We start from the raw sequence: 26865 nt of genomic DNA, 5'->3' as shown, positions 1-26865 counted from the left end.
TTTTGCGTTAATTAGCGGGGGGTTTGGTGGGGAGGGGGTTCTGAAGTCGATTTATATTGGGGGAGAAGTCACCGTAACATCGACTATACCAAAGTCATGTGATTTCCATAATTCATCAACTTTTCTTCCTAGTATTGCATTCTCAATGTTGAGGAGTGAGTGTATGAAGTAATTTACTGAGGACAGACATATACTGTGGGGCCTCTGGAAAATGACCTGAGTCGGAGCAGAAGAAATCTACACCTGGGGAAAACACAACAATAACAAAAGTGTCCTGGCTGAGATACCTGCAGTGAGACTGGGCCACTCTCCCCCCACTGCTTTTGTGCAGTTGAACCGCTTGCACAATCGATACATCCGCCCCTGGCCTCACCCTCAAAACGTTCGCTCTTAGCCTCACCCTTAATTAGTCCACCCTTGATACGTCCGCCCCTGGCCTCACCCTCACCTTCAGGCTCTCCCAAGCTCATACAAGGTGTGATACTTATGACCTTTGGAGTTTTGTTCTTTCTCATTTGTGAACTGCTGCTTTTGAGAAATGGCATCTTCAAATCTGAGGGATGAGCTGAGCTGCTCCATTTGTCTCAACATTTATAAAGATCCTGTGACACTAAAGTGTGGACACAACTTCTGTCTGGACTGTATTACCCAAGTGCTGGACACCCAAGAAGGATCTGGAGTTTATCACTGCCCTCAATGCAGAGCACAATTCAAAAAGTGTTCTGCATTAAAGAAGAATGTAACTCTATGCAACATAGTGGGGAGTTTTCAAGCAACAAATTCAGATCAGCAAGAGTCTGGCATCTGCTGTACATACTGTATCCATTCACCTGAACCGGCAGCGAAGTGTTGTCTACTTTGTGAAGCTTTCCTATGCTTTAATCATGTGAAAGTGCACAACAAGTCAGCAGAACATGTCCTGACGGAACCCACCACCTTCCTTCCAAAAAGAAAATGCCTTATCCATAAGAAGGTCCTTGAATATTACTGTATGGATGACGCAACCTGTGTCTGTGTTTACTGCTCAGTTGGAGAGCATCGGGGACACCAAGTGACCAAGCTGGAAGAGACTGCGAAGATAAAAAAGGATGAACTTAGGCAAGTTCTTCATAAGCTAAACCTGAGAAGAGAGGAGACAGAGGATCGAATCTGGAAATTAAAGGAGCTCAAGAGAGAAAAAGAGAAAAGAGTTACTGATGAAAAGGAGAGAGTGGCTTCCTTGTTCCAAGACATTAAAAGACTACTAGAAGACCTAGAGCACAGAATTATGAATGTGTTCTCCAGACGCGAAGAGCAAGTGTCACTCTCACTCCGTGAACGGATACAGGAGTTAGAAATAAAGACGGATGAGCTGTCTAGCAATATTTGTGAAATTGAGGAGCTCTGTAGGATGACGGATCCAGTATCTGTCCTGGAGGAGTCAGATGCCATTGACTTGCAAGATGATAAGGAGGAGTATGAGGAAGAAAGTGAGGGATCAGCCATTGATTTAGGTGATCCTCATGAAGGTCTGATCTCTGAAATGTTAAACCGAGATTTATCTTTTATAACATGTTTGTTTAAAAGAATTGATTTGCAGAAAACAGATTTATTTCTAGATATAAATTCAGCTGCTAATAATGTCCATGTAACAGAGGACCTGAAAACAGCGTCAGTGACCGGAATCATACAGAATCGGCCAATCAGGACAGAGAGGTTTCGGGATTTTCAGCTTCTGAGCACAGTGAGTTTTTCTTCAGGACAACATTATTGGGATGTGGAGGCCAGTAAATCTGCAAGGTGGGTGGTGGGAGTTTGTTACCCTAGTATGGACAGGATTGGAAAGCAGTCATACATTGGAAATAATAAAAAGTCCTGGGGTTTGCTCAGTCAGAATAATAATCATCAATATACAGTGATACACAACGAGAATGAAATTACATTACCTGGAAATGTGTCCTGTGATAGACTGAGAATATACCTGGATTACGATTCTGGACAGATCTCCTTTTATGAGTTGTGTGAACATCAAAGACACATTTACACCTTCTATACCACTTTCACTGAACCCCTTCATGCTGTATTCGGTATATTTGCAGATTTCATAAAGATACTTGAATAAACATTAGTGAGGTAAATTGTAAAGTGCTTAAAGGAGTTGTCCGACATAAACTCCAAAAAAATGTTTAAGCTAATCCAGGCTGTATTGTCATATAAAACACCCCTACATTTTTTTTGGTTTTCTAACTTTTGTTCCTCTTGAATTATCCCTTTATTCTTTGCAGCTCTTTGTTTACTTTCAGCTCAACCTAACATGACATCTTCCTGTGCCAAACCACACAGTCAGAGCTGGCACCGCCCGGCCTCGCTGTCCATCTCCGCCCTCTGCCCGCCCCCTGCACAAACATTCCGTTAGTATTCTGCCCCAGCACTGACCATTACTACATTATATGTGCGGTGATTGTGCTGTCACAGATGAGATATCACTGCTCTGTATATCCAATCATTGATAGTACAGAGCAGTGATCCTCACATCCACCGCACATATAATGTAGTACTGTGCCCATCCCTGTCCCCATACTATAGTACTGTGCCCATCCCTGTCCATATACTATAGTACTGTGCCCATCCCTGTCCCCATACCATAGTACTGTGCCCATCCCTGTCCCCATACTACAGTATAGTAATGTCCCCTTTTCTTGTGCCCATCCTGTAGTAATGTCCCTTTGGGCTCCTCTTCTTGTAGTAGTGCTCTCTCCTGTAGAATTGCCCTCTAGTCTGCCAGTCTTCACACACAAAAAAACAAACACATTTGTATCACCTGTCCTGTTCCCTCGGTACCCTGTGTTCTACCTATTGCGGCCGCAGCCCCCACCTTGCTGATCGCTGTTGGTGCAGGGGCCGTGCAGTCAGAGGACTGATTTCCAGGTGCTGTGCAGGACATGCTCCTATGCAGCTTCTCCAGTGATCTGCTGCTGGCCTCTGATAGCCCGGCGGCTGATCATAGCGGTATACAGAGCTCGGCTCTGCAGAGCGCCCGGGAATCTGTCATCTGTTATAAAGCGCTGACTGCACAGCCCCCTGCAGAGGCCGCTGACAGCGCTTTATATCAGATGCAGATTCCAGGGCACTCTGCAGAGCCGAACTCTCTATACAGCTAGTGCAATGATCCGCTGCTGGCCTCTGATTGACCGGCCGCTGATCATCGCTGTATACAGTGCTCCCATCTGCAAAGCGCCCGGGAATCAGTCATCTGCTATACAGCGCTGACTGCACGGGCTCCTGCACAGGCAGCGTTCAGCAAGGGGGCACTGCCTGCACGCCGCCAGCAGCATCAAGGGCTGCATGCAGCGTACAGGCAGCGAGACCCCTGCACTATGGAATGTGGGGAGGGGGGGCGGTGACTCTGGTGCCATGTACCCGCCCAGCAGGACAGCTACATGATATCGGCTGGATGCCCGTCGATAAGGCAGCATAAGCTCATGCCCAGTCGTCGTGACATCACAGGAAACTGCAAAATCCCGGCAGGAGTGGTCACATGACCACTTTGAGCCGGGGAGAGGGGCTGACAGCAGGGCAGGTAAGTAGTCATTATCTACTTACCTGCACCAATGTAGCCCCATAGTGTCATAAAAAAAAAGTCAAAACAAGCTGGATAATCCCTTTAATTAATGCTGCAATATACAGCTCAAATTAAACTGCTATGCTGTGCCCAGAACATCAAATTAAAAATGAGTGTACACAGTCAGACATACAGTCAGTTCACACTGCATAAAGGCACACACATATTACTATATACAAACATGAACTTAAACCTAGTACACACACATATGCGCACAACATATTCATACTACATATATACACACATACTACTTACATACATGCAGACAGGCGCGCAATCCTATAAATACGTACATGCTTTCTACACAGGTATGGATATGCACTCATTGGATATAGACACTTCAGATGTTTATGCACCACTTGCAGAGACATGTTTGACTATGTTCACATTTACGTTTTTACATTTTCTTTTCTCCTTTTTGATATACAGACAAAAGGTATAATTAAGAAAAAAAGAGATTTGTTGCATAATTGATGAAAATGCCAGCAAAAGAACCACACAGACTAATACGGGTCTGTCTGGGTTTCATTTTGTGTCTGTTCTGCATGATGCTCTCATTCTTCAGTTTTCCAAAGAAACACATTACAACAGGATTGGACTGGCCCACCGGGGGGGCAGGAGAATCTCCTGGTGGGCCATTGTTCATTAGGGAGCACACACACACTGGATTCACTATGTATAGAGAGAAGTAGTATGTCATCAATCATTCAACAAACTACCAAATGTATTATTATATAGAAGCAGAGGCAAACTTCTAAATGACAGTAATGTAATACTTGAACGTAGCTTAAGAGGGGGTCCCTGGAGTTATTGTTGCTGGTGGGTCTTTGGTACCCCAGTCCGACACTACATAACAGAACAGACTATGGAATATAAAAAAGGAATTTCCTAAGGATACATAGGGGTTATCATCTACTTTTACATTGATGGCCTATCCTTAGGATGTCTGATCGGCCGTGGTCCGACACCCCACAACCCCGCCGATTAACTGTTCTCAGTGTCGGCGGCGGTAGCAGGTAACCGGAAATACTCATTTTCGGCACTGCTCCGTCTTCTGATAGTGGCCGTTGCCGGGTACTGTACATCCGCCTCCTATTGATTAGAAAGGGAGGTGGATGTACAGTACCCAGCCACAGCCACTATCAGAATACGGAGCAGCCCTGGAACTGAGTATTTCCGGCTGCCTGCTGCTGCGGCCAGGTCAGAGAACAGCTGATCGGCGGGGTGTGGGGTGTCAGCCGATCAGACATTGATGACCTTATCCTTAGGGGTACTTTGCACACTACGACATCGCAAGTCGATGCTTGCGATGCCGAGCGCGATAGTACCCGCCCCCGTCGCACATACGATATTGTGTTATAGCTGCCGTAGCGAACATTATCGCTTCACATGGACTTACCTGCCCTGCGATGTTGCTCTGGCCGGCGAACCGCCTCCTTACTAAGGGGGCGGGTCATGCGGCGTCACAGCGACGTCACACGGCAGGCAGCTAATAGAAGCGGAGGGGCGGAGATGAGCGGGACGTAAACATCCCGCCCACCTCCTTCCTTCCTCATAGCCGGTGTGAGCCGCAGGTCGCAGGTAGGAGATGTTCCTCGCTCCCGCGGCTTCACACAAGGCGATGTGTGCTGCCGCAGGAACGAGGAACAACATTGTAACATCGGTCCTTCCGAAATTATGGAAATGACCGACGCTACACCGATGATACGATTTCAACGCTTTTGGGCTCGCTAATCGTATCAAAACCGATTTACACACTCCGATATCGACAGCGATGCCGGATGTGCGTCACTTTCGATTTGACCCCACCGACATCACAGCTGCGATGTCGTAGTGTGCAAAGTACCCCTAAGGATAGGCCATCAATGTGAAAGTAGTGGACAATCTCTTAATGAAAATGTGAGATCTTACTCCATTCCTGTAACACGACACAACTATTGTCTCCCACTACTTGTCCTCTCAGATCACATAAAGATCTATAATGTTTTACATGTTATGTTAAAAATACAGTAAACTTTATGTTAAGAAACATTGTTTTAAGTGATTGGTTCTCATCATTTACAGTATTGTGGGGAGAATAACCATAAAGCCGGTGTCACACTTGCGATTGCCTCGCGTGTATGTCGCGTGAGTCTCGAGGTGCACCACCCAGCATGGACTCACACTCTCCTCTCAGGAGCGCCTCAGCTGCATAGATATACATGCAGCCGACCCGCTCCTGTGAGGAGAGTGTGAGTCCGTGCCGGGTGATGCACCGTGAGACTCGCGCGAGATACACGTGAGGCAATCGCAAGTGTGACACCGGCCTAACTCTAGATGAATATAGACTAAATAGACAACAAAAAAAGCCCCACATCCAAAGATTGTGCGTGCTATTGCATCTTAACCTTATTCACTTCAATGGGGCTTAGCTGCAATACCAGAAACAACCTATGCACAGGTGTGGCGCTGGTTCTTGAATACGTTTTTCCAATTTAGCACACCATTACCAGTTAGAAACACATATAAAGATTTAATGAATGTTCTGCCTTTTAACAAGGTATTTTTATATCCAATTGATCATACAGAAACACATTCTACAAAATGTTCCTGTGTATGTAAGTCATTTTGTAATACAAATGCTATATGTTTGGTTATAAAATAAAATTGTTTTATGACTCAAGTATTTTTAATTTCTTAAAATTTGAAGTTTGTGCACAAAATTATTGGTTTTGTGTTACATAAACTTCAATTCACAAATTATCATCCAGTGTAAGCTGTATAAAACTCTTTGTTATATACCAGTGGTTCAGCTGCTACATATAGAATAAAAATCTTAAAGGGATCATTACTTTGTTATTGCAACGTTTAAAAATTGTGCCTCCCGTAAAGGGAAGAATTGTTGAAATGTTATTATACTTGTTACCCATTTTATTCCACGGTTCCGGTTACAATAAATGTTGATGATAGGACAGCCCGCGGACGGTCTGTATTTAACCAAGTGGGAATGTGACGCCCTGGCACCGCCAGGTGGTCACACAAAATAGACCCCCGCATAACACCTTCCCACACAGGGTCACACCAGCCAACAAAACCCTAGTCACCCCCCCCAGGGTAGGAAAGGCACACCAGTGGGCAGGACCAGGCCGATGGAGAACGCCCACCTTGGGGTCTGGAGAACCTGGGGTGGGAAAATCAGTAGTTGAAGGTGGTAGTTCAAGTGGAGAGGAGTCAGACTAGTGGAGTGGAGGAGTTGAGAGGAGAAAGTGAAGTGTGGAGTTAGAAAGGAAAGGCATTGGGGTTGGAGCCCTGGCGTACTGACTAGGTGGCAGACGGTGGTCCGTGTCTGTCAGGAGACAGGAATACGGCTGCCGGAGATCCAAGGTGGACCGGGGCAGGGTTGGAGCCCGCCGGTACCGACACCCAGAGAACTGACCCGGAAACCGTGCACAGAGGGGGTACTAGGACCCTGAAGCCAGGACCGGAACCAACGGCCTAGCTAATTAACCAATTGAGGGCAGGATTTTAGGTCCTGTCCCAACTAAAGTCCCAAAAGCAGACAACAGCCCACCGCGGGGGATAGGGCATCCGCCAGGGCCCGGTAGATCTCAAGGGCCAGCGTCAGCGGGCATGGCTCCCAACCAAAGTACCGGGAGCGGACTCCCATGTTTCACACCGGGAAGTCCACCACACCAAAAACACAGTGCAGAGGAAAGTGACACAGACCATTAGCCCAGGTGTGGGAACAGAATACACCCGGCCGCGGCAGCCGGCCACCAGCACCTTGGTTTACCATTGGACTTGTGTGATTCATTCAATCGTGAGTAAACTAACATTCCCCGGTCTGACCGGGCGCGCCGGCCCCTGCAATCACCACCCTTGGCACAGAGACACTGGGCCCCGGGGCATCCATCCCTACCCACGGAGGGGTTAACTTCCAGCTGCCATCCCATAACCCCCGGGAGCCCCACAACAGCAGCAGTGGTGCCACACTTCACCACACACCGTGGGTGGCGTCACAGACTGCTTACGGCAAATCCCATACAAATACGTCCACTTTTATTTGAAATGTCCGTGCGACCCCCGGGTCCGGTAGAATCCCTCGAGCCACACTGCGGATCCGGATCCAAGCAGCCCGGCTGCTGGCACGGGGGTGGCACAGTCGGTATATATATATATATATATATATATATATATATATATATATATGGTAGTAACATGTGTTTAAGGTCTGGCAGTAATATTTGTATTTTATATTGGAATACTAATGCCATGGTAATATTGGCATTCTTCACTTTGTGGTGGTATTATGTGGCCGCAGTTTGGTGGTATTGTTTAACATTATATAGTGGTATTATTGCTAGCTACATTTGGTCTTCCAGTAAATTTTGATTTCCCCCAACATAAGACAGAATCATAATTTTAATAGAAACTCCCATCTGGGAAAGTGGGTGGGTGTGTGCCGAGTGGAAGATGAGGTATGGGGTGAAGTGGGTGGAGGGGGTGGGCTGTGCAGTGAAGTGCCACTGTCGCGGGCGGGGAGGGAGCCATCGCTGCTGCGCTCTCGCTGGCGCTCGGGTCCGGCGCTGCTGCTGCTGCTCGGTGGCTCGAGCGGTGGGCCGGATCCGGGGACTCGAGCGGCGCTCCTCGCCCGTCAGTGAAAGGGGTGATTTGGTTTGGGGATTTGGTCCGTGACGCCACCCACGGGTTGTGGTGAGGTTGGACACCACCGCTGCTGTTGACGGGGATCCCGGGAGCGATGGCAGGGAGCAGCTGGGATGTTGTTTCCCCCTCCGTGGGTAGGGGGTTGGTGGTCCCGGGGCCCGGTGAGGCGACGGGGAAGCAGGGTTGGCAAGGTGCAGGGGGGCGCTTGTACTGCGCAGCGCGGTGCCAGACGGCACGGTAGTATTCACTCAGCCACAAATGGAGGCACAGTCTCTGGTAAAACAAACGGCTGGATGGACGGGTCCCGCAGCCGGCTGCTGTGGTTTCTCCCGGACGGTTGGTGGTGGCTGCCTTTCCCTGTACCTGTTGTGTATCTTCGGTCCCGATGGTTTCCCACCGGTAACCCGATCCCCAGCGTGTATATGGGCCGGAGGAGCCCTTTTGCCCGCAGGCTCTGGCCCTGGGAACTCTAGCTGTGGCGGTAGCTGTATTTCCCTTGTGCTGTTTGGACGGTTGCCTTCAATTGTGTCTTGGCTGTTTGGAAACCCCTGAGGTTCCGGTCACTAACGGATTTGACTTTATTAACGGCGACTCCAAGCCTGGTCGGGGTCCGCAGGCCCTGCCGGTTTGTGCTGGCTTCACTTCGCTCCCCAGTTCGGTACCGGCGGGCCACCGCCCGTCCCCGGTCCTACGGTTCCGCGTTGATCTGCCTCTCCTGCAGACGGCCACCACCGTCTGCCAACTTTGCTCTCGGTGCCCGGGCCACGTACCCGGACATAGTCAGTTTGCTCCTCTACTACCACTTTACTTCTCACTCTTTCCCTTCCCTAAACTGAACTAACTTCCTTTCCCGCCTCCAGGACTGTGAACTGCTCAGTGGGTGGGGCCAACCGCCTGGCTCCACCCCACCTGGTGTGGACATCAGCCCCTGGAGGGAGGCAACAAGGATCTGTGTCTGACTGATGTGCCTATCTCGGGGTGGGGGTGTTGTGTTGTAGTCCCTGTGACGACCTGGCTAGTCCAGGGCGCCACACCACCAGCCCCGTTCAACTACAGTAAAATGGAAGTGTGCTGCTGGTGGTCGCTCCTGTGAAGAGAAAGAACTGTGAAGGAATGCAGCTTTGAATCTTTATTCTTCATATCGGTGGGTGTCCCGTCAGTTGGACCATATTCTGGCAATATTCCATTATTTACTGACATGGAAATGCCCCTTTAATTGTTTGACTGAGGATCTTAATGAAAGTGTAATGCTACCTGTGTCCTTCACGGTGTCTAAAAGTAAAAAATGAGGGCACTCCAGTCACCCCTGAATGGATCTGGTTACTGCTCTGTCGTGACAGAGTCCTGAAGGTAGCTCAGGAAGGGGAGGGAGGTGCAAGACATTCTGGAGAGCTTCTGACATGGCGGGTGTGAATTCCTGGGAGGTCAAACCAAGGGGAAATTAGTCTGTCCTTCAGAGATGAAGCTGCCAAACTTACTGACACAATGAGATGTTCACGGCCAGAGCAGAAGAGACATGCTATATTCAGGGATCAGATCGGATAAAGTAGTGAGATGACACCTTCTAATGGAGAATGACAGTCACTGATCTGGGCCTTGATATACTCATTAATCACGGGACAGCCAGGAATATTCCATGACCTAACTTGGCCACTAAGACTAGTTTATTAAAGGGACTTGTTAAATAGTGTGTAAAATTAAACCTAAAAACTGTAAAAATCTGCAAATGTCAACCAAAGAGTTTTCATTTACTCCATATGAGTGAATGCATGGCCATATAGTGGCATACTTTTATAGGTTGCCCCATTTATTGGCACTAGAAAATAGGTGCCATGGGAGTTTTTGTCATTACGCAGACAACCCCCTATACTGTCATAATGATTTCATCCTCCCAAATTCGAGACAGAAAACTGTGTACAATTTTAGTCAGTTTATTGGGTTGGCCACAGCTTTATTTAGCACATAAGCAACAACTTAAAAATCATTCTTATCCATGTCCAATATCTTGATGAGGTCAAACAATTTGTTGTCTGAAGAGATAGTGAGTCTGTGGACCAACCATTTGTAAAAGTTCATAGATGAAAAGAAAGACTGCCAACTGGGACATCTTCAATGAGAACAACAACGATATAAACAAAAACAATGCCCTTACGCATTACCTATACCCAAACGCAATGCACATTTTTAGGGGGAATGATCTTAACTAAAATGGCTGAAGGTATGGAACCCCTCGGCCGCCCTTTACCACCCAAAATATATTCTCCCACATGCTTTACATCCTATACATTATTCAAATCAACTATGTTGATTGATTAGTTCATGTAATCATGTAAACAACCCCCCACCACCACCTCTCCTTCGCCTTTACAATCTGTAGCCCCATCCTCATGCAGTTTGAAGCAAGACAATCTCCCTGGTCTCCATTTAATGCTTCATTTGACCTCTGGTGGCACTGAAGGGGAACTAAAAACACTTTGCTGGTCTCCTCTATAAGGGAGCGTTTTGGTTTCCAGCAGCTCTGGTTTCGGCTTATTTTCAGGAGACTCTTCTAACAAAAAAACTTTTTTTTTGTTTTTAAAGTGGTCAATTCACCACAGTCTAGAACAAGTGTGAAGGGTGATGGCCCCAAAACATTAGACTAAAGTTGGATGAACCTGCTGATAACAACGGGATCAGCTAACAGTTTAAGGCCCTGTGCGCACTAGACGTTTTTGCTGCATTTTTTGTGGCATTCACACTTGCGTTTTTTTCCATACGTTGCAATCCGCCGCTTTGAGGAATTAGGCCTAAGCCACACGGCGAGAAAATCGGTGCGAGTGGAGTGCGATAAGACATCGCATTCCAGTCGGACCAATTTTACCCTGTGTGTCAGCGCACATGAGCGATTATTTTCTCAGCCCTAATTGGACCGAGAAAACAATCGCAGCATGCTGCGATTGTAATGCGAGACTCTTTTCTCTCGCACCCATTCAAGTGAATGGGGCGAGAGAAAAATCGCACTGCACTCGCGGTACATCGGTGTACTGTGAGTGCAGAGCGAGAATCGCAATAGCCGACTACGGAGGAGAGAGGGAGAGAAATCCCTCCCTTCTCACCTCCGTGCCGGCCCGCCCCTCCGCAGCTGAGGTCCGCTCGCACAGTTGGACCTCAGTCACAGGGATACTAGCATGACACTCGGCTCCTGCTGTGCTGCCAGGGCGAGCCGAGTGTCATGCGAGCATCGCACTAGTGCCCCGTGTGGCCTCAGCCTTACGGTAACCGTTGCAGGAATCCATTTATTCCTCATAGACGTCTATTAAGGGTGGATTGCAACTAATGGTCTTGCGTTGCATCCGCCCCGCGGTGCATCAGTCGTTTAGTGACTGACCATCGGGCGGGAGGAAGGCTGCTTCCACATCAGTGTTTTTTTGAAGGACGTCAAAAAAACGCAAAACGCATCTGACTGGATCCTTGACAAATGCGTTTGCATTGCAATGCATTTTCAATGGAATCGTATTAGGATGCGTTCACATGCGCTTGCATGCGTTATATACCAGATCCGTTCTTTTGCGTTTTTTTTACCTTCTTTCAAACACGTGACTTGTAGTGTTTTTTACCTGTGTCCAAATACTGCATCTCACTGGATCCTGACTGTACTGCACGCAAGCGCATGTGAACGGTGGTTTGGAGATAGAAAGGATCCTGTTTCCTCTAGTGAGCATGCCCAGAAACCATCTGAAGTGCGCTCTCTATCTCTCTCGTCGTCGAGTTCCACTGACTCCCGATCATAAGACTCCAATGCCCGCCCATAAACTGCAAGTGAAAGGATCCTGTAAAATAACACTTGCATTTGCATGCGTTAAACACTTAATCAACAGGATCCAGTCACATGCGGTTAGCGTTTTCTAGACGTCCTTCAAATAAACGCTAATGTGAAAGCAGCTGAACGCGCAATGTAGTGTTTTTGATGCTGTGAAAAAAACGCACTCCGCAGGATTCCATCGGGATCCGTTAAGAGGCTTAATGAATGTCTATGGTGCTGGATTCCGTCGTCATGCGACTGGCGATGGATTCCAGTGCAGGATTCCGTCACGTTTTACTGCGCATGCCCAGCATTTCCAGCAAATCGTGTAAAAGCAATCCTAGTCTCTCTCTCTCTCTTTCTCTCAAGAAAACAAAAAAAACACAAACGCAAAACGTTATTTCACAGGAATCCGTTGCCTTTATTATCACACTATTAACAACGCATCAGTCACATGCGTCACACAACACATTGTGACTTATGCCAAACAACGCAAGTGTGAAAGCAGCCTAACGTTTATGGGGGACTCCTTGGGGCACTTTGCACGCTGTGACATCGCGATAGTCCCTGCCCCCGTCGCACATGCGATATCTTGTGATAGCTGCCATAGCGAACATTATCACTACGACAGCTTCACACGCACTTACCTGCCCTGCGACGTCGCTCTGGCCTGCGACTCGCCTCCTTCCTAAGGGGGCGGGTCGTGCGGCATCACAGCGACATCACATGGCAGGCGGCCAATAGAAGCGGAGGGGCGGAGATGAGCGGGACGTAAACATCCCGCCCACCTGCTTCCTTCCGCATAGCTGGTGGAGGCAGGTAAGGAAAAGTTCCTCGCTCCTGCGGCTTCATACACAGAGATGTGTGCTGTCGCAAGAACGAGGAACAACATCGTACCTGTCGCTGCAGCGAAATTATGAAAATGACCGACACTACACAGATCACCGATTTACAACGCTTTTGCGATCGTTTATCGGTGCATCTAGGCTTTACACGTTGCGAAGTCGTTTCTCGCGCCAGATGTGCGTCACTTTCGATTTGACCCCGACAACATCACAGTAGCAATGTCGCAATGTGCAAAGTACCCCTTAATCTACCCAAAAGAGAAGGATCCAGCCTTTTGAATTTCAGCCCCTGATCCTTCTGTTCTCCCGGGGATAAGTCGCTGTATGAGGTGTCTGAGAGAAGCATATTAGCACTAAAGGCCTCGTCACACGCAGTGATATCGATAACGATATCACTAGCGAGCATACCTGCCCCTGTCATATGTGCGTCACGGGCAAATCGCTGCCTGTGGCGCACAAAATCGTTAGGAGCCGTCACACGGACTTACCTGCCTAGCGGCGTCGCTGTTGCCGGCAAACTGCCTCATTTCTAAGGGGGTGGTTCGTGCGGCGTCACAGCGGCGTCACTAAGCGGCCACCCAATAGAAGCGCAGGGACGGAGATGAGCGGCCATAACATCCCGCCCACCTCCTTCCTTCCTCATTGCCGGCGGCTGCAGTTAAACTGCTGTTCATCGTTCCCGAGGTGTCACACGTAGCGAGGTGTGCTGCCTCGGGAACGACGAACAGCCTGGGTCCTCAACAATCAACGATTTTATGAAAATGAACGACGTGTCAACGATCAACGATAAGATGAGTATTTTTGTTAACGGCCGTTCGTTGGTGTCACATGCAAAGACGTCGCTAACGATGCCGGATGTGCGTCACGGAATCCGTGACCCCGGTGATATATTGTTAGATACGTCGCTGCGTGTCACGGGGCCTTTAGTCAGGCCCAGTGTTCTTAAGAATGGAGAAATCTAAACTTTATGCAGAACCCAATACCAGTAGAAACAATTTTAATCAGTGCATTTAAATAAATGTAGTCCATACATCCCTTAAAGTGAAAAATATCATAGTAGTGCAGTGGGTGAGCAGACCCCTCTGCAAAAGGGAGCATAGTTAACCCGGAAATGTTATTAATAAAAATGTTTTATGTTGTATGCATGTATGCTGAGTCAGGGTACTCCCTAGGTGCCAGTGTAGTGAGTGGTTCCCCTGGTAACAGTGACAGGGAAGGGGGAGGAGCTGGCAGCTTAGGAGGAAAAAAGGAAGTGTGTAAGACAAGCAGTTGTCTCGGGGACAGGAGCGGAGCAGCAGAGCCGGGGCAGAGTGTGGAGCTGAGTGGGCAGAAAGCAAGAAAGAAAGAAGGGAGCTGGAAATCAGGGAAGCCGGTGAGAAAAGGAGCGAGCGGAACCTCATAGTGTGAAGCAGTCCGGTGTGGGTCCGGACTGTGGGTAGCCAGCAGTGGGAGCCGGGCGAAGTGGAGTAGTCAGGCACATCACCACTGGAGGGGACGCAAGGACAGGCTTCCCCCAGCTAAGAAAGCGTCTCAGCACCTTTATGGCTTTGTTCGGGACTTTGTGAGAAGTAGCATCCGGGGCAGCAGTGTGTGCACGTCGGGCAGAGTGTGTGAGCAGAACAGCAGGGGACACCGGAGATAAGGAGGTGGACGTAACCTCAGAGCCTATTCTGCCGGTGTGGGTCCGGTGTATGCTTGGCTGAATAGTGGGTGCCCGAAGGAAGTAGAGTACGGAGGGCATATCCCCACCCGAGGTGACGTTTGGTCAGGGTGTCCCCAGCTCCACAGGAATTGTCATCTGCCAGATTTATTGCTGACCGGATTGCTTTGTCTGGACTTTTAACTGTGAAGAATAAAAGAATGTTTGTTCATCGCATTGTACCCTGCCTGAAGAGTGTTTGTGCGCCGGACAACATCTGCACCACGACCACACTCTGCCCCACCAAGTTAGCTCCTGTCCCCATAGTGACGGTGGAACCAGGGGTAAGCCTGATACCGAGGGCCACGACTACAAGGCCGGAGGCACCCCTGGCACCCCGTTACATGTGGCGTAGTCGGCAGGATCCGGATCGTATGCCAGGGGACCCGCTCCAAGAAGATGGAGACCAAGTGGTGCCGAGGGCCCCTGATCCGGACTCTCAGCGAAGATTTGCAGTCCCATGGTGGGAAGAGGAGACGGTGCCTGAGGTGAAGGACCGGGCACAAGATGGCGGCAAGATGGCCATTGTCTGGGAAGACACAGAAGGCGCGCGCAGAATTGGCGCCAAAAGAAGAGCCTGGGGCTGGCCGGTGCCGAAGAGAAAGCATGGAGTACTCCGCCCAAAGAGGGGAGGCGCCAGCTCCAGGGCACGGAAGAAGAAAAAGAAGTACCTCAGCGGAGGAGTCAAGATGATGCGTGGGGGTGGAGTCTGTTCAAGAGCGGGAAACGAAGACCTGCCTCCACTCTACCCAGTCTCAGCATTGACACCGCCGCCGTTACCAGCAAGATTGTCAGGGGCAGCGACGCCTTCACCACCGAGAGGAGCTGCAGCAGCTGCGCCTGTGGAGCCACCCTACGCCCCTGCGTCCTTCCAGAGGATCCGTCGGCAGCCGGGACAATCCCTGGGGGCATACATCCAGGCCCAAGCGGAGGAATGGAAGAGGGCCTGGCCCCCAGAGTAAGTCACCACTGCTGATCTGTTGTTTAAGTCCGGCGCCGTTTAGCCGGCAGAAGTTCTTTTAAAGTTTCACGGGACGAGCTCCCTTCTGTGTGTTTGTACGGGCAGTCGCCCCATCTAAGACCGGGAGCGCTGTTGCCAAGCCTCCGGGCGCCCATCTAAGACCGGGAGCGCTGTTGAGCCTCCGGGCGCTAGTTGAAAGAAGGACCGGGAGCGCTGCAGAAACCGCCGGGCGCGGGACTGGTGGCCGTCCAGAGGAGGAGAGTTGCGCACACTGGTGGCCGTCCGGAGGGGCAGAACTGGGCACACTGGTACCCTCTGTGTGGGGGCTGCGCCTATTGTGGACGGTATTGCAGACTTTTACGTGCTTCTGTGTGTTTTAAGTAAGAGCCGTGCCGGGAGGCTCGGGTTTTAAGAGGGGAGGTATGCAGTGGGTGAGCAGACCCCTCTGCAAAAGGGAGCATAGTTAACCCGGAAATGTTATTAATAAAAATGTTTTATGTTGTATGCATGTATGCTGAGTCAGGGTACTCCCTAGGTGCCAGTGTAGTGAGTGGTTCCCCTGGTAACAGTGACAGGGAAGGGGGAGGAGCTGGCAGCTTAGGAGGAAAAAAGGAAGTGTGTAAGACAAGCAGTTGTCTCGGGGACAGGAGCGGAGCAGCAGAGCCGGGGCAGAGTGTGGAGCTGAGTGGGCAGAAAGCAAGAAAGAAAGAAGGGAGCTGGAAATCAGGGAAGCCGGTGAGAAAAGGAGCGAGCGGAACCTCATAGTGTGAAGCAGTCCGGTGTGGGTCCGGACTGGGTAGCCAGCAGTGGGAGCCGGGCGAAGTGGAGTAGTCAGGCACATCACCACTGGAGGGGACGCAAGGACAGGCTTCCCCCAGCTAAGAAAGCGTCTCAGCACCTTTATGGCTTTGTTCGGGACTTTGTGAGAAGTAGCATCCGGGGCAGCAGTGTGTGCACGTCGGGCAGAGTGTGTGAGCAGAACAGCAGGGGACACCGGAGATAAGGAGGTGGACGTAACCTCAGAGCCTATTCTGCCGGTGTGGGTCCGGTGTATGCTTGGCTGAATAGTGGGTGCCCGAAGGAAGTAGAGTACGGAGGGCATATCCCCACCCGAGGTGACGTTTGGTCAGGGTGTCCCCAGCTCCACAGGAATTGTCATCTGCCAGATTTATTGCTGACCGGATTGCTTTGTCTGGACTTTTAACTGTGAAGAATAAAAGAATGTTTGTTCATCGCATTGTACCCTGCCTGAAGAGTGTTTGTGCGCCGGACAACATCTGCACCACGACCACACTCTGCCCCACCAAGTTAGCTCCTGTCCCCATAGTGACGGTGGAACCAGGGGTAAGCCTGATACCGAGGGCCACGACTACAAGGCCGGAGGCACCCCTGGCACCCCGTTACAGTAGTTTTGACCCCCATTAAAGGGGGACACACTCTTGATGAAAGAATCACCCCAGAGATCATCTGTGATCTGTGGAAGAACCTGGAAGTAAATCTTTGATTACCCTGCAACACCACAACAGGGTAAATTAGGCATGACATAGTGTAAATTCATTTGAATTGGTTGTCTGCTTAATGCAGGAAAGGACAGGACTAGTGATGGGCGGACCCAGACTGTAAAAGTCCGGATCTGCGTGGTTTCAAACATACCCGATAAAGGAAAAATAAAGAAAATAAGAATGAAACAAGTGCTTCATACTTACAGAAGCTTCGGGGCAGCTGTAAATACTCGCACGGCCACTCATTCACTTCCAGGGCTGCTTATTAGCCCCATGCAGGTGAGGTCACTGACTTTACTGAAATCACTTGAGGTCAGGTTACCTGCGGATACAGGTGGAGCGCCATGGGAAGCTCCAGCTGTCACCACAACTAACCTGAGTGATGTCACCACTAATTGCGTGGCTCACTGAGTCTCTGCCTGAACCTCACAGCGGGCAGTCATGTGCTATGGCGCTCACTGTAAATTCAGATGTAGCAGAGCTGGAATCGTCATGGAACCTCATGTGGATTACGTCGGACCTGCAGGGGAGTTTGGGGGGGTTAATAAAGTGGTGAAATAGGGTGTTTTTTTATATTTTATTTAAAAAAATTTTTTTCCAGTGTTTGTGTTAATTTACTTTCACTTACAGATTAGTAATGGAAGGGGGGCTCAAATGCTTCCCATTACTAATCTAGGGCTTAGTGGCAGCTGTGAGTTGCATTAACCCCTTATTACCCCGATTTCCACCGCACCAGGACAATCTGGAAGAGACAGGTAAAGTGCTGGTATTGTCACATCTAATGGATGAGACAATTCTGGGTGTCTGCAGGCTGCTATTTTTAGGCTGGGGGGCTCAATAACCATGGGTCTCCCCAATCTGAGAATACCAGTCCCCATCTGTCAGCTTAATCATGGCTGAGTATCAAAATTGGGGGGGGGGCCGCATGCTGTTTTTTTAAATGATTTATTTAAATCCCCATGCATTTCCTCCTGTTTTGATACACAGCCAAGATAAGCGCATGGCTGGGGGCTGCAGCCTGTATCCATATGCTTTATCTGTGCTGGGTATCATAATATGAGGGGACCCTACGCCAATTTTTTAATTAATTCAATTTTATACCACGATAGACGACCATAGTGGACAGCTGACACATTGTCACTCGGGGTGAGGATGTGTCTGACTGCAACCAATCACAGACGTCGGTGTAGCGCCTGGTCCCGCCAGATCCCGAGGGGGGCGCTCTCCCTCACATCTGCCCAGCCCCAGCATGGTCCCCACGTGCACTCCCGGTCCCAGCCCCCGGCAGCAATGTCCTTCCTCTTACCGGTCCCATGGCTCTGCAGGCTCTGCTCCTGGTTCGAGTCCTGCTGTGCGTCCTACTCACTCCCGGGTCGGGCGCCCTGCTCCAGGAGCTGCTGCAGCCTCTTCCTGTCTCCCGTCCACACACAGATCTGCAGTAAGTGATTCTAGGCTGCGCGCAAGGCCACGCCCCCTTTCTTAAAGCGGTAGCTCCCCATTATCTGGAAGTGACCTCAGAGGTCACCTGTTATCATATGGGTATTTAGGTTCACCTCCCCTGGCAGCAGGCGCCCGAGCAACGCTCCTACTAGTGCATTGCTTGTGTCCAGGCCCCTGTGTACTACCGTGTGTATCTATGCATCATCTACCTGTTGCTAATCTTCTGTCTCGCCGTAGTGCCATCTGTACCTTTCCGGCTGTGGACGTCACCATGCCATACCTACTGTGGACGTCACCGGCCATACCTGCAGTGGACGTCACCGTGCCATACCTACAGTGAACGTCTCCGTGCCACCTGCTGTGAACATCTCCGGTGCCACAACCATGTTCTGCTTGCTGCGGACGTCACACCCGTACTACACCTGGCCGTACAGAGACTCCTACTACCGGTTCCTGGCTGCCGTGCATCTAGGCCCTTTGAGGAGGCACCGCACAGTCCCTGTATAGGGGTTCGCTGCTGGTCGTCTTCTTAGGGGAGTCCGGTGCACGGTCCAGTGGGTCCACCTCCGGACGCTCGCCGCTCCTCGGTGAGCGTAACAGTCAGTGGTTGGGGGAAGAAGTGCATATTCATGAAGGTAAATGATCGGCCCCAGAAGTGAATGAGCGGCCGCGGGAGCAGTTACAGCTGCGACAGAGACTCGGTACGTATGAAGTTGTACAGTACAAGCACAGTGGATGGGATTTTTAGAAATTGCATGCCCACTGTGCTTCTTTTAGACACTCTGTAAACTGATCTGCGGCAGTAAAAATAAAAAAAAATAATCAATGCGGAGTTTGAAATTAGTTTCATTAAAATAGAAATTTGCAGATTAATCTGTATTGTTTTTTCTAGACATAAACCACAAATTAAAAATTTACCACTCAAGGGAAAAAGGAAATAACAGAGACCGAAGAAAGAGTAAGGAAAGTGGAAGCTACAGTAAGGAGATGACAGAGACATCCCACAGCAATGCCCTCCAAGCAGAGGTCAAACAAACCGAGAAATAGTTCGGCAGAGGGGTCAGGTTTCTGCCTCTTACTAAGGGGCACATTTCTACATTTCTGCAACTGCCTAGGCACCTTCTTCCAGCAAAACCTGAAGAGTCATATTGATTATACATAGAAGGACATAGGAATAGTGAGGTGAATAAAACAGTGATGGGAAGCAGGACCCTAATATGAGGAGGGTAGTAAACATTTGCAGTAGTTAATATTGTAGCTATTTAGAGACTGTAAAAGTTTTATTATGTTTGAATTGAAACCTGTTTAATGATTTTAATGCTCATTAGGCCTGAGAAGTACATTCCTTCAAGCGGATTTCACAGTTCAACCTAAATGTTTTATTTATATAGCGTCAACATATAGCACTTTACAATTGAGAGGGGACATGTACAGACAATGAAGACATTACAATAGTTCAACAGTTACAGGAGGAGTGAAGGTCCCCATCGCAATTTTATAATCTATAAGAAAATAGCGGGACACAATAGGTATAAAGTGCGTGTGGCGCCCCTGGGCTTCAGGCGCCACAGGATATTGCACCTCTTTTAAGGGGTAATATCCATCCCGTATTAGGAGGGGGTTAACTACAAGTGCCTTCACAAAACCACACACATAAAACAATAAGGTGCTTTCCCACAGGGGGGGTGGACTAGGGCAGACAGGGTGGTTAGCCATCACGAAGCATGGGACTTCCCCGGTCGCTAGGACAACCACTGGGGGCGGGCACCACTTGGGGTAAGAAGTCGGAGCAATCATCTCACTAGAGCAGACTTTCCCAGGCACAGCTTGGGATAACATCTCACACAGACAACAGGAGTCGAGTGTTTCTCTTTGTTCGTGGGCCCCTGGCTTGGAGCTGGAGGCTCAGCCCGGGTTCCGGATAGCAACCAAGGGACACATCACTAGAAAGACTTTCATGAGCACTGGCGGTGACCGCCAACTATCTGGGATAGGCTGGAGCCCATCGTGGCAGAGACCGGTACTATGGAGCAGCGCCTGAACTACCAATGAGTAAAAGACCTGGAACAGCAGCCCCTGCCTCTGCCTCTCATTTGTCGTCGCCGTTGCCCAGCACTGCAGCGCCAACGGGGACTACCACCACCCCCGTCCGTCCTCCATCATCCTCCCGGGGTAACCCCACTCCACCTGTGGGGAGCGACACCATTCAGGCTGGGAACTTCACCATAAGCCCCGGAGAGCAGCACCCGAGCGGTGGTCCATCTCTGGCCGTAGACCACAGGTGGCATCACGATCTAAAAAGACTTTCCTCACCATCACTACCACCCCCATCCTCCATCCTCCCTCCCGTCCACCGCCTTCCCTCCCTCCTGTACGCCTCGGGGTCACGAAACCGTGCCAGGCCATCCCGTGACGACGCAGAGGATCTGCACCCCACGGGCGGAGGGGACGCGCTCGCCACGCTCGGGTCCGGGGCTTCTGCTGTTACTGCTCGGTGGCTCGAGCGGTGGACCGGACCCAGGAACTCGAGCAGCGCTCCTCACCCGTGAGTGAAAAGGGGTAGTTTGTTTAGGGAGATTGTTCGTGACGCCACCCACGGGACGTGGTGATGATGGCACCACCGCTGCTGATAACGGGGATCCCGGGAGAGATGGTAGGGTGCAGCTGAGATGTTGTCCCCTCGGTGGGGGGGGGGGGTTGGTGATCCCGGGGCCCGGTGGTAGTAACGGGGAGGCCGGATGGCTGGGGTGCAGGGTGCAGGAGCAGCGCGGTGCTGGACTGCTCTGGTGTACTCACTCAGATAGACAATGACAGAGTCTCTGGTAAACCAAACGGCTGGATGGACGGGTCCCGCAGCCGGCTACAGTGTTGTTGTTGTGCTCTCCCCAGACGGCTGATGGTGGCTGTCTTTCCCTGCACCTTTTAGTAAGTTCTTGACTCCTGTGGTTGCCCACCGGTAGTCCGCTCCCCTGCGTATAGGTGCCGTAGGAGCCCGTGTTGCCCGCAGGCGCTGGCCCTTGGATCTCTAGTCTGTGGCGGTGGCTGTATATCCTCTCTGGGTGGACGGTTGCCTTCAATTGGTAGTTGGGAAACCCCTGGGGTTCCTGTCACATTCAGATTTGACTATTGACGGCGGCTCCAAGCCTGGTCGGGGTCCGATGACCCTGCCTGTGTGCTTAGCTTCACTCCGTTTCCCGGTCCAGTACCGGCGGGCCGTCGCCCGACCCCGGTCCTTACGGCTCAGTGGAGTTCCACTAACTCCTGCAGATGGCCACCACCGTCTGCCAACCTTGCTGTTAGTGTCTGGGCTCCAACCCAGACACCCAAGTGTTTACTCCTCTCACTTCCTCCTCCAAAACTAAACTCTAACTGACACCTTTCCTGCCTCCAGGCCTGTGAACTCCTCGGTGGGAGGGGCCAACCGCCTGGCTCCGCCCCACCTGGTGTGGACATCAGACCCTGGAGGGAGGCAACAAGGGTTTTGTGTTTGGCTGGTGTATCTGCCTAGGGTGGGGGTGTGTATGTTGGTATGTTTGTGACTACCTGGCTAGTCCAGGGCGTCACATTCCCCCTTGGTAAAATGCAGACCATCCGCGGGCTGCACGTCCATCACCGGTTTTATTTTTCTCAACTGAAAAAGATAAATAACATTTAAAACATTCAACATATGTATATTCAGGTCTTCCCTTATGGGAGGTGCATTGCTTTAACGTTTCAAATATTGAACAACTTTATTCAAACGGACGGGTTCGTGGTCATCCGCTCCCCCACCCAAATAACTTGATCCTTGATGCTGCCCCTAAGAAACGGGCAGCACCCCTTTACCCCAGTCCTGGTCCAGGTTACCCGAGCAGGAACGGGTACGGTGTCTTGCACCCGACTGTCACTTCAGGGGACCCCACGTCCAGGGGGACCCCTGACCCCCGGAGGATGGCCACCGGTCCTGGTGGTGGCCGGGCCCCAGCCTGCTCTGCTGCGGGCCCTTCCTCCAATCTGCCTCTCCGGAGGTGGCACGGACGGAAACCAGCCCACAACACTATTTACATGCCCACAAGTTCGTGGGTGGCCTGCCAGTTCTCGGCCATGTCCATGAGCAGTTTCTCATGTGGGTGGTGAACACATAGAGTCCCTCCAGGGACAATTTGCCGGCAACGGCCGGGATAATCATGTAGATAATCAGGTGAAACTTCGGTTGATTTTGATTCATTCATTTGAACTGCTGAGGGTCCCAACGGGGACAACTTGGTTGCAACGGAGGGCCGCTGCCCCTATTTGAGGTCACACTCGTCCAGGACCTCCTCCAGCTCGATATCCGGACGGCACGGTGGAGGAGGGGACTGGGGCCGCATCTGCATACCGCGGCTCTCCCTTTGTTTGACGTCCGGGGCGAACCAGCCCCTCTCCCCGCAGTCGCGGGAGTAAGTTACCAGGTCGCCAGGCAACAGATCACGACCTGGGTGGCCTGTGGGAAGTTGCGAGTTTACGTCGCGGCGGGCCACAAACACCTCGGCCTCCAGGCCCGGCTCGTAGATGAATCCGAACCCCCTCCGCGTGTCAAACTGCCGGACTTGGCCCTCATACACCGGGCCCCGCACCTGAAAGGTGGCATGGCGGAGTGCATCCTTCTCCTTAATCACTCGCGCCATCACTTCGGTCCTCTGCTGTTCCCTGGCGGCAAACTCCCGGCCCAACTGGCTTGGTTCGCTATCCCAATAAGGGGCGTTGGCAGACCCCTGCGCTCGGGTCGGGCCCCGCTGAACCGCACCCACACTGGCCACGACCGGTATTCTTTTGTGGGGGTCCTGCGGTGACGTGGCCTGGACTGCTGCTTTGCAGTGGCGGCCCGGCGCAGCCTCAGCCGAGGCGTGGGACTCAGGGACAGCTGACCTCACCGGTTGGGCCTTCGGGCCCGCAGCGGTCAGTTCTTCCACGGCCGGGCGGACTGCCGGGGCCGGGACGGTCTCGGGTGCGGCCACTTCCGGGGCCGACGGCTTCTCGTCGCGGTCGGCCACTTCCCGCGGGATCTTCCATGGCAGCGGGAGGGATACTGGCCGTTCCCGGACAATGCCCCCAGGCCGGTCCCCTAGGGCGGACGGGCTAGATTCCGCTACCGATGTTGGGGGTAGCGGACCGAGCGGAGGGGCAACAGCAACCGGTACGGATGGCGGGGGAGGCAGGAGGGTGAGCGGACGCAGGCTGGGCCCCTCAGCCGCAGCGGCCGGTCCTTCTCGGACACAGGGGCGTGGGTCGCTTACCCGCTCCTCCAACACTGCCTCCACCTCGCGTCTCCGCACGGCCAAGGCCACTTCCTCCATCTCGGCCACCCAGCGCTCCATCAAGAACCGGACCTGGGTTTGGAAGTGACAGCACATTTGTGCGGTCCGGGCTTCCACCCACGCCGCCGTTCCTGGCGTGGGCTCGGGAATATCGGCATCACCGGATGGGACGGACATGCTTATTGGCAGACTTCCAGGAACCGGATATGTTGCAGAGTCCTGGCGTCCCCGCTTTTTATGCCCTCGGCTACATTAGGCAGGCTTTCACCCGCCCCCCTTGGTTCTTTCTAGCACTTCCGCTTGTTGGTGGTGGGGCTTCGCTTTCGTGCCTTCCCTACTCAGGGAAGACGCTCGAGCAGGAGATTTTCGCGCCAAAGAAGGCGGCGCTTTCAATTTTTCGGCCGGACACCGCCGCCGGAGACTGCAAGGCGCACTTCTACCGGTAGGTAGATCAGTTCTGTCCTGTTCGCAGACGCCAAGTTGTTGCGGGCGGAGGGGATGCGCTCGCCATGCTCGGGTCCGGGGCTTCTGCTGTTACTGCTCGGTGGCTCGAGCGGTGGACTGGACCCGGGAACTCGAGCAGTGCTCCTCACCCGTGAGTGAAAAGGGGTAGTTTGTTTAGGGAGATTGTTCGTGACGCCACCCACGGGACGTGGTGATGATGGCACCACCGCTGCTGATAACGGGGATCCTGGGAGAGATGGTAGGGTGCAGCTGAGATGTTGTCCCCTCCGTGGGTAGGGGGTTAGTGATCCCGGGGCCCGGTGGTAGTAACGGGGAGGCCGGATGGCTGGGGTGCAGGGTGCAGGGGTAGCGCGGTGCCAGATGGCTCTGGTGTACTCACTCAGATAGACAATGACAGAGTCTCTGGTAAACCAAACGGCTGGATGGACGGGTCCCGCAGCCGGCTGCAGTGTTGTTGTTGTGCTCTCCCCGGACGGCTGATGGTGGCTGTCTTTCCCTGCACCTTTTAGTAAGTTCTTGACTCCTGTGGTTGCCCACCGGTAGTCCGCTCCCCGGCGTATAGGTGCCGTAGGAGCCTGTGTTGCCCGCAGGCGCTGGCCCTTGGATCTCTAGCCTGTGGCGGTGGCTGTATATCCTCTCTGGGTGGATGGTTGCCTTCAATCGGGACTTGGTAGTTGGGAAACCTCTGGGGTTCCTGTCACATTCAGATTTGACTATTGACGGCAGCTCCAAGCCTGGTCGGGGTCCGATGGCCTTGCCTGTGTGCTTAGCTTCACTCCGTTCCCCGGTCCGGTACCGGCAGGCAGTCGCCCGACCCTGGTCCTTACGACTCAGTGGAGTTCCACTAACTCCTGCAGACGGCCACCACCATCTGCCAACCTTGCTGTTAGTGTCTGGGCTCCAACCCAGACACCCAAGTGTTTACTCCTCTCACTTCCTCCTCCAAAACTAAACTCTAACTGACACCTTTCCCGCCTCCAGGCCTGTGATCTCCTCGGTGGGTGGGGCCAACCGCCTGGCTCCGCCCCACCTGGTGTGGATATCAAACCCTGGAGGAAGGCAACAAGGGTTTTGTGTTTGGCTGGTGTATCTGCCTAAGGTGGGGGTCTGTATGTTGGTATGTTTGTGACTACCTGGCTAGTCCAGGGCGTCACATATGCGATGAACGTTTTACCGTTCAATCGCACGTAGCTGTTACACACTGCAATGTAACTTACGATGCCGGATGTGCGTCACTTACCACGTGACCCCACCGACACATCATAAGATATATTGTAGCGTGTAAAGCGCCCTTAAGAGCACCACTGGAGAAAATGTGTTTGCAACATGTGCCAGGGCTGTCATCAGTGGCAGCTTGTTCTGTGTGTAGCAAAAGCTGCTTCATTCAGGACGCTCTACAATTTATTATTATAATATGACAATGCTGAGCATGGACAGGAGAGATCGGAGCTAAGGCCGACTAAAGATTGCTCATCAGCCGCTCTGCATTGATGCCATGTAGATTCTGTATGTGTGGTTGTGCCGCCCCCGTGCTCAGTGGCAGCCAAGCCGCTCGGGTCCGGACCTTCAGTGGGTGGCTCGAGAGTCTCCGGACTCGGGGGTCCACGGTCACTCCAATCTAAAAGGAGTTGGTGATTTGGGGGGACGTAGGTGTATGGCCGGAGCCGTGTTTGAGTTTGTGACGCCACCCACTGGTTGTGGTGAAGGTGGACACCACCGCTGCAGTTATGGGGCATCCGGGGAAGATGTTGTTAACCCCTCCGTGGGTAGGGATGGTGGCCCCGGGACCCGTTGGGGAAATTTGGACGGTGCAGGGAGATGGGCGGCCGGAGGGCACTGATGTACTCACGATTAGTAACACACACAAGTCTCTGATAAACCAAGGTGATGGTGGTCGGTGCCCGCAGCCGGCTGCAGTCTTGTCCCTCACCCGGTTGGTGGTCTCTGCCTTTCTCCGGCACCGTTTGTGTGATGGTGGACTACCTGTGCCTGCAACGTCAGGAGTCCGCTCCCCGGCTTGTGGTCACCCAAGGAGCCCTTTGCCTGCAGACGCTGGCCCGTGGGATCTCTCTGCCATGGCGGTGGCTTTCTATCCCCCTCGTTGGGCTGTTGTCTTCAGTCGGGACTTTGGGTGGGACAGAACCTATAGTCCTGGCCGCAATCAATTAATTAGCTAGCCCCCAATAGCTTCTGGACCTAGCTTCAGGGTCTGAGTAACCCCCTTTGTGCTCCGGTTTCCGAGTCGGTTCCCCGGGTCTGTACCGGCGGGCCACTACCCTGTCCCGGTCCACCACGGTTCCACCGAGCCCTCTTCCCGACTCCTGCAGACAGAGGCCTCCGTATGCCTCCTAGCCAAAAATGTCCTGGCTCCAACCCTGGCACCTGTCAGTTAGATGCAGACCTGAGACACAGGCCTGCTTCCACTCTACTTCAGCTCCAAAACTGATCTCTCAGACTACACTGACTACTTTTCCCGCCCCAGGCCCTCTGAACTCCTCGGAGGGCGTGTCCAACAGCCTGGCTCCGCCCCCTGGTGTGTCCTTCCAGCACTGAGGGGGGTGACTATGCGGTGTAATGCGGGGCCCTATCAGTGACTACCTGGCCCGGCCAGGGCGTCACACTGTCAGTGGAGATGTTCTTAGTGGGAAGAT

General features: G+C 51.9%; 1 protein-coding gene across 1 annotated transcript; it reads left to right on the top strand.

Annotated features, from left to right (window-relative positions):
* The first annotated feature begins 538 nt into the window (after positions 1–538).
* LOC142312783 (nuclear factor 7, ovary-like) lies at positions 539–19170 on the top strand. Its single transcript, XM_075351772.1, has 2 exons — positions 539–1723; positions 18711–19170. The coding sequence occupies exons 1-2, from the start codon at positions 539–541 to the stop codon at positions 18978–18980; spliced, it is 1455 nt and encodes a 484-aa protein (XP_075207887.1). The 3' UTR covers positions 18981–19170.
* The last annotated feature ends 7695 nt before the right edge of the window (positions 19171–26865 follow it).

Source organism: Anomaloglossus baeobatrachus, chromosome 5, assembly GCF_048569485.1.
Source record: "Anomaloglossus baeobatrachus isolate aAnoBae1 chromosome 5, aAnoBae1.hap1, whole genome shotgun sequence".
Classification (NCBI taxonomy): Eukaryota; Metazoa; Chordata; class Amphibia; order Anura; family Aromobatidae; genus Anomaloglossus; species Anomaloglossus baeobatrachus.
The sequence above is the reverse complement of the archived record's forward strand: the minus strand, read 5'-3'. Positions and strand labels throughout refer to the sequence as shown.